The sequence below is a fragment of the Cyprinus carpio genome, chromosome B6, assembly GCF_018340385.1.
Source record: "Cyprinus carpio isolate SPL01 chromosome B6, ASM1834038v1, whole genome shotgun sequence".
Lineage (NCBI taxonomy): Eukaryota > Metazoa > Chordata > Actinopteri > Cypriniformes > Cyprinidae > Cyprinus > Cyprinus carpio.
In genome coordinates this window covers 6,345,185-6,353,401 of record NC_056602.1, presented here as the reverse complement: position 1 = coordinate 6,353,401, position 8,217 = coordinate 6,345,185, and the positions used below count along the sequence as shown (strand labels likewise).

Below are 8,217 nucleotides of genomic sequence, written 5' to 3'. Positions count from 1 at the left end.
ATTCTGAGCAGTACGCAGGCAGCGTACTCTCTTCTAAGTCAGCCGCGCCACAAGGATACGTATTTTACATGTATTTACGCTTTGGTTTGAAAGCAAACAGTGCATCGGCGCAGCGCAGCTGACACAGAAGACAGTACGCTGCCTGCATACAGCTCAGAATTGCCAAAATGGCTATGCTGATTTGTATAGACACAGAGAATAAAGTTGTTATTTTTGTTTTCTTCATGTACAAAAAGTATTCTTGTCACTTCATAACGTTACGGTTGAATCACTGATGGCAGATGGAGTATTCTGACGATGCTTTTCATACTTTTATGAACCTTGACACTGTTATTTATTTGGCAGTCTATGGGACAGTCACAGGCCTCCCGGTTTTCATCCAAAATATCTTAAATTGTGTTCCAAAGACGAACGAAGCTTTTACGGGTTTGAAACGACATGGGGGCAAGTGATTAATGACAAAATTTTCATTTTGCAGTGGCGTAACCCTTTAAAATATGTTTGGAAAATCTCCCTGCATCAATAAAAGATAATTACATTAAAATGTGGCGAGAAAAAAGAAAATGGGCAGGAATAAAGTATGACCAATACATTCCCTAATGTCATCTTCAAATGTGACACTTGTGAAAGGGATGGCAGTTGGAGAAAAATACTTAATTTTCCCCTTTTTGGAAATGCTATAGCATCACAGCAGTGGAGTGCTTAGGAATTCTATACACTGAATTCCAATTCTAGTCATGAAATTCTCCACGAATGTGTTCTCAATCCTAATTGTACAAAACTACTTCTCATATAAGGGAGATGTTTTTCTTCAGAACCCTGAGAAATAGCTGCAAATCAAATTAGTTTCTTTCCCAAACTACTTAATCTAATGTAACGCAGTTTCAAATGAAGCTTTGGGCCGAATAAAGCATTTCAAAGTCACCAGTACATGTTGTGAAAAACGCAACTCTACAAAAGAATTGCGAAGCTTTTTTAATTACATTTTGAAAAAGGCATTGCGTTCCAGTTGAAATGTAAATCGAGTGCTTCAAAAGAGTTAATAGAATCATTATGAAAGTACAAACTTGTTGCACTCGCTTAGAGTCCAAATCTAAATGACATTTCTCCGTAACAGGGGGAGGCAGAAATGCTTAAACACAGGCTTTAACAGTGACTCTTGATCAGATTTGATGAGGATAAACAGTAGGGCGAGAGTGAAATGTTGACGTTTCCGTGAGTCGCCTCTATTTAGCTGCAACTTCATTCTCAGCTGGTTGGCCTGTAGCAGTCTCTGCAGTTTTGGAGGCCTATAACAAAAAGCATCGGAAAGACAAATGAAGGAAATGAAGAGTACTGACTAATGGTATTCGATTATGCAAAATAACCAGAATTCCAAGACAGTTTAAAAAGTTAAAATGCACCCATAAAAACCTGAATGGCTGTCATTCCTTTGTGCAGGCTGACAATGACTATTTATCATCTAATTATAATGAATGTGGACAGTCAAGCTCCAAAATGACAAAAGCACCATAAGTCTAAAGGCCTGTTCACACCAAGGATGATAACTATACTGATAATTTATAATGATAACTATAACAATATAAGCATCGTAAAACTAGAATGATACAAGCATTCTAATTCTATGAGAATAGGAAGTCCATACCACAACTATAACAATAAATATACAGAGGAACGATATTTTAAAACACATTCAGAATAATAAACACACAGACAGCCAATCGGAATGCATCCTGATTGAGCATTTAAAGCAAAGGCCTCACCTTCTTTTTCTTCTTCTTCTGTGCCTTGCGACTTGCAGAACTCTGGATCAGAGACTGAAAATGACAGAAGAAACCAAGACATCATGCTAGGAAAAACCCTCATTTATAGTACACTTAAATACAACAGATGGGTCTAACATACCTTCAGTTCAGGATCTTGAACATCACATTCAGACTTGTAAAGTTCTGCTTCAAATGGTCCACTGGTGATTCTCAAGGGCCCATTGGCCATCAGCAGCACTGTGAACTTAAACTGAGCCACAAATTCACCTAAAGACAGATACAGGTGGAAAGAGAGGATTCCCAGTTAAAGAAAGACATCAAAGCAGGAAGAAATGCCGCAAAGATAATGAAACTGACCTTCTTTCTCATTCAGCACACTAAAAGGCTGCAGGAGCTCATGTTTGGCACACTCCACCACTCCCAAACGAGCCTTTCCTTCATCCTCAAATGCCCTGCAGGACACAAAGTCTACTTTGTTTACCAAATCACCATGAAATCTAAACCATCGATTTATCCACCAAGTTTCTAAGTCATTGTCCTAGCATTCTCATGTGATAATACAAATATAAAACACACACTTCATCAAAAATCAACAGCATTGTTCTCAAATCATTTGAGTCTGCTTCATTCATCAAAGAACAGAATATCTAATTCAGATGCACTTCTTGATTTAGTCAATTAGAAACCAAACAAATTGGAGAATAGTGCTACTGCACACCTAAGAGTGAAGGGCATAGCGTCAAAGCGCCTCTCCACCTCGCTGAAGAACATTCTTGAGGTCTTCATTTTCAGCCCATACTGCTTACTGGGGTCCCGTTTGTAGATGGTTGTCCTCTGGCCGCCATCTCTTGCCTATTGGTGAAATCATACAGGTTAAATGTCCACTTGTCTCTACGGTATACAGTCAAATCTATTTCATTACAACCATGCAGAACCATTTTTAAATACCAGGTGTCATTCATAAACGTCTGATTACTTGCCTTCCCCTCTCCTGTGCTGATCAGCACATCCACGGCATAAACCTCATGAACTTCAAACTCTGCCTTCTCGTGGTCCTTCCTGTTATGAGACAAACAGTGGAGATTGTTGTGCTTGCCCCTGAAAATCTCTCTACTGATTGTTACTGATGTTCAATATGTGATTGCATGCTTCTTAAGTCAAAAGAATCCACCCATAAAAAAATCTTAAAGAAAAGAAGCCATTTTTAATAATACAAAAATACTTATCCCACCTTTAACTGCAGATATCGCAAGCAAGCCATTTATTGACCAATTTTTTCAAAAAGCATAAACACTGTGGCTCTGAGGTGTCCTAAAATTTGCTTGCTTGGATAGAGATGTTTGAGAACGTTAAGAAATTCAATATTCAGGTTTGTTTTATACCTTTGCTGATCTGTAGGGTTCTGGATAATGGTCTTTTCTCCATCAATAACATGTTGCTTTAGTTGATGGGACAGCATACCTACCCATGAACAAAAGAGAAGAACTGTGAATAATGGCACATTGGCACCTGCAGGTACTTTGAGTTGTTTGTTTTTGATGTTTTATGTGATTAATTACAATTAAAGGTTTAGTTAAACTCAAATGAAACATGTTCAGTATCATATTTGATGTTCTTCATGTATATGTGTTGTTGATCCATGTTTACATGTGAATCTGTTGAATCTCTTCTTAATGCATCAAAGTTTTGGTTCCAAGGACTTTCATATGTACAGTAGGGACAGGAATCTCTCAGGTTTCATTAAAAATAACTTTTTTGTACTTCAAAAATAAACTAAAGTGTGGGTTTGGAACGACAGCATTTGACATGACCGACTTGATGACATTTTCGGGTGAGCTGTCCCTTTAAAGCAAATATAAGATATCAAGCCAGTCCCATTTTTGTACAAATAATGATTTTTCATTCTCAGCTTTGCGGAGTAATGAGTTTAGTAACCACCACACCTTCAAACTCCACAATACTCTCTGGATGGATCATGTTTTAATTGCGGTTGGGCTTTCCAGCCATAACTCACCCTCAATCGGATTGCACTTGAATGACTGAGCAATCTTATTCCAGGCCTCTGTTACTTGAGTGTTCTTCAGAGGTAAATGGGGCAGACAAAAAAGACAAAAACTTTTATACAAGACGGTTCTTAAGAACTATTCTGTGCAATCTTGTGTTGAGGTGCTTTCCACTCATGTTCTCGTAGATGTTTAATATCTTCAACCTTAACTATTTGCCTCTGTAATTGTGAAGTATGTACTAACCTGGTTGCCGGGTTTGACGAGACGCAAAGCTGCTTCCGCACATAGGTGTGCTGCTTTGATGACATCAGCCTTCCTTCCTGTCACAGGTGCTTCCTGAAAGAAATTCAAATCACATCACAAAATTACAGGATGAAGGTACATTCAGCCAAAAAGTCACTGGTTTTGTGTCAGGGTTTGTTGTTGCAATTATTTTGACGCTACTTACCAAATAAATGGGCATTTTGGTTGACTTATTATATTATGCAGTAAAGAAAACAGACCATAAAACTAGCATAGCCATGAAGAAAACTGTTTGCCTTGGACAGCGGAAACTTTACAAACGTTTTAGACCATGAAATGATACAACTGACCAATTAGTAGCAAATTTTCCAGAGAGGTGTGGGAGTATTATCATATTATAACTGCACTTTTAGGCATCCATACAGCCATTAATCTTTATAAAATGTGAAGCGTAGCAACGGTGGGGAAGAAAAGCATATATATGCACACAAACCTTGGTAGCTCCAATAACAAAACTATGGGCCACGTTGGAGATGAAGCCGTCGACATGTACTCCTAAATCACTGTTGAGAGAAAAGAGAAAGTTAGGAGGGAAATCACAGGGAAACCTGAACAAATTCTAGGTGCTTTCAGAGAACAAGGCAAATAAACCGCAAAACTGTGAGCACCTTCAAATGAATGCAATAAAAATGCTCTTTAAAACGAAGTACCAGACCATAAATATGTTTTGCTGTAATAAGAAATACATTGACAGACAATTGCAGGTTCTATTAGAGATTCCAGAACACTTTTTGTTGCAGAGTCTACATTAAAAACACTTATTAAGTGTAATAAAAACGTGCAAGTTGCATGTGTGGATCATAAAGAAACAAGGGAACAAGCAGGAAGACACAATCGGAAGGGGTAGAGACGGAGAGTGGAGAACACTGCAGACAAGATGGGCCGAGTAAGAGGAAGGAGAGTGACGAGGAAAAGGAGAGGAAGGAAAAGACATGGGGAGGTTAGACAGACGCAGACGAACTGGAGAGGGGAGCTTGCCTACATTTTGACCAAATCTCCATCTTTCAGCGTGTAGTCTGGGTCGCTCTTCAGGGGAGAGAAGTGGCAGACACAGTTATTGACTGACACACTGGTGGGGAACGCAATGCCTGCAAGAAAAGACAACCACCAATCCTCAACAAATAGACCTTCTGCATAATGAGTGACGAGAGAGATGTATCAAACGAGGCCTGCAGATTTCTCTGGAGGAGTCTAAATCAGAACCGATCTATTCTAAATGGGCTCAATTTAAAGCCACAAGCATTTAGCCGCGTCTGCATTTCTGTCTCACCTTTCTTCATGTCTTTCTCCTTCTTAAAGATCTTCCCAGTCTCTGTCATGATGAAAGCATCTCCTTTCACACAGAGGCTGAGAACTGATACTCCTGGTTTGGCTGCATCGATGACGACCCTCAGCGCCTCTAAAAAGAGAAGAATGACACCAATATTTATGGGCAAAAAAAGTCCACTGTCTATTGTCTATAGGATTTTGATGTTAGGCTCACGAAGACGTCACTTTCAAACAAAACTGATTTCTGTTGGTCAGCATGATGAATATGTGCGCAATCAACCAGAACCGCTTGCTTTTCAGCTTCCAGATCACATGGATTGCTATTGAAATGACTGGACGTCGCCTGTGAAAATTTGCAATGTGACGGCACCTTCAAAATGTAATTCAGAAAACTGAAAGGAGTAATACGCACACTAAATGAAAGTCCAACGAATCCTTCTAATAACTTAATTGGTCAGTCATCTAAATAATTAGGCTCACACATCTTCACGTGACACGAGTTCAGAGGTCAGAACACAGCGAAATGCTGAAGTTCTTCACATGAGTTTGTGTGTACCACCTCCAGCATTCGCATACATTTGAATAGATGCAAAGGGAGTGAAAAGTGCAGTTTGACACGCAGTTAGAAACCATAATGGTTCAAGATGAAATATAAACACTTCTTAACATCAGATTTAAGTGCAAACTTTTATGCAAAAAAATAAATAATTAACATTAATTAGGGTCCTGAAAGAGAACCAGTTGAGAATCACTTATAACAGATAAAATATGCAAATAACAGGTGCTTGAGCTTATATGAAGGAAGAAACTTCTCATATGAAACCAATATAGTCTCAACAGTGAAGAGTGAAACAACTCTGGCATAACTAAAAGTACAAAACCTAAAATCACTGGAGCTCAAAGAGTATTGCACGACCATTCAAGTTGACCGTGCAAAAAAAAGACAACGCTTTGGTCTGATAAAGTCAAAGCCCTGTCAGCATCACCTCACCAGCTAAAGTTCACCTCCATGCTGTTCACTACCTGTGAGAGCAACGCTGACAGACGGGATGAGAAAGCTCTCAAGTCACTGATCTGCCACAGTAAGGCAGTAGTGGACATATTCATCCAGACAGCTCTCTAATAACCCATGCCTTTGAGGACTAACCTCTACCAGCTGGCAATGCCAGAGCCACAGGTGTCCACTGACATGCACTGAGGGCTAATGCTAGCTAGCATTAGCTCCAGAACGAGTCTCTCCGTTCTGTAGGACTGCAAAAAAGTCTACAGGCTTTACAGACATGTACGAGAGGAACAGCTTTGCATTTAAAGCAGGTCTCAAGCGGCTGCATGCTGCGTAGGCCGGGGCGCCGGGGTCTCTGTCCCACGCCGCTCATCACGTCCTAACACATGGCATGCGTGAGAAAGCAGCGTGGAGGCCCGTGTCACCGACTCTACACCTCGCGCACTCAAACGTCAAACTCACGGTTGGCGATGTCACCGCCCATCTTGTACTTGGTCACGACCAAGTCCTCGGCGATGGTCTGCTCTTGCTGCTCGTCGTCGGACATCGTTGCACCGGCTTCAGAAGCGTCTCTCTGGCTATACGATGAGCGGACAGCAGAAATCACTCACGCTACCACCAGGCGGCTCGCCGACCGTCCAGCTCCGCCCACGGCCTCCACGCACAGCGTAGCCACGCCCACTACGCAGCCGCGTCACATGTGTCGTCATATACGATGGCGCCAAAACCAACCGAGGCTTTTGGATGTCTTCCAAAAAAGGGCACAGTAGCTTCACAAGTAATAAATAGGAAAATAACTTTAATTACAGATGACTATAGTGTTATTATCTAGCTCAATTCTGTTCAAGTTGTTGTTGTATGTGACCCTGGACCACAAAACTAGTCATAAGGGTCTTTTTTCAAAGTGAAAGCTGAATAAATAAGCTTTGCATTGGTGTATGTTTGTTAGGATAGGATATATTTGGCTGAGATACAACTATTTGGAAAGCTGGAATCTGAGGGTGCAAAAAAAATATAAAATATATTGAGAAAATCGCCTTTAAAGTTGTCCAAATTAAGTTCTTAGCAATGCATATAAATTTACGGTATGAAATTTACAAAATATCTTAAATTTAAATGAAAAATCGGTAATTTTGACCCATACAATGTATTGGCTATTTCTACAAATATACAAGTAATTTAGAGTTTTAAGGCACTTCTATTTTCCGATTCCTTAAAAGGATTGAAATGACTGCAAATGTTTTTAAATGCCACAAAACAATATTGCATATTCAATTAAATTCAATTCAAGTTTATTTGTATAGCGCTTTTTACGATACAAATCATTGCAAAGCAACTTTACAGAAAATTAAGTTTCTACAATATTTAGTAGTAGCTTATCAGTGGTGACTGTCAGTTTATGTGCATACGGCAGAAATGTTCAGAAAAATCAATAAAAGACGTTAAACAAACAGACGATTAACACTATTAACAGCAATTATGCAATCAAACTTATAGCAAAATGTGGTAGTTCTGTATGTTGTCTCTGGGTTAGCATCATCTGAGGTCCTCTGAGGGGTTGGCATCATCCCGTAAATCCCGTGGCAAAACAGAGAAACAAATAGAGAATATCACATTATTACATTAACACGAGATAAATATTATTAACAATAAGGTTAAATTGTCAGCACAAGACTTCTGATGTTCTGTTCAAATGATAAGAAATCTATTATAATATGCAATAATAAATCATAAAACAGGCTTATAGCTGCCAGAATGTTTTGTTTCATTGTAAATCATTTGTAGTCATACAGTATACAGTAAGTGGCACCTCTGAAAATTAGTTTAGATGAATTCATCACCCACCTATAATCATTCAAACACACACAGA

General features: G+C 39.4%; 1 protein-coding gene across 1 annotated transcript; it reads right to left on the bottom strand.

Annotated features, from left to right (window-relative positions):
* Positions 1 to 932: 932 nt before the first annotated feature.
* Positions 933 to 7,015, bottom strand: LOC109062387 (proliferation-associated protein 2G4-like). Its single transcript, XM_019079482.2, has 13 exons — positions 6,810 to 7,015; positions 5,346 to 5,474; positions 5,058 to 5,163; positions 4,509 to 4,578; positions 4,016 to 4,108; positions 3,781 to 3,844; positions 3,149 to 3,227; positions 2,747 to 2,825; positions 2,485 to 2,618; positions 2,124 to 2,218; positions 1,906 to 2,033; positions 1,764 to 1,817; positions 933 to 1,289 (listed from the first exon to the last, which is right to left on the bottom strand). The coding sequence occupies exons 1-13, from the start codon at positions 6,892 to 6,894 to the stop codon at positions 1,227 to 1,229; spliced, it is 1,179 nt and encodes a 392-aa protein (XP_018935027.1). The 5' UTR covers positions 6,895 to 7,015; the 3' UTR covers positions 933 to 1,226.
* Between the last annotated feature and the right edge of the window lie 1,202 nt (positions 7,016 to 8,217).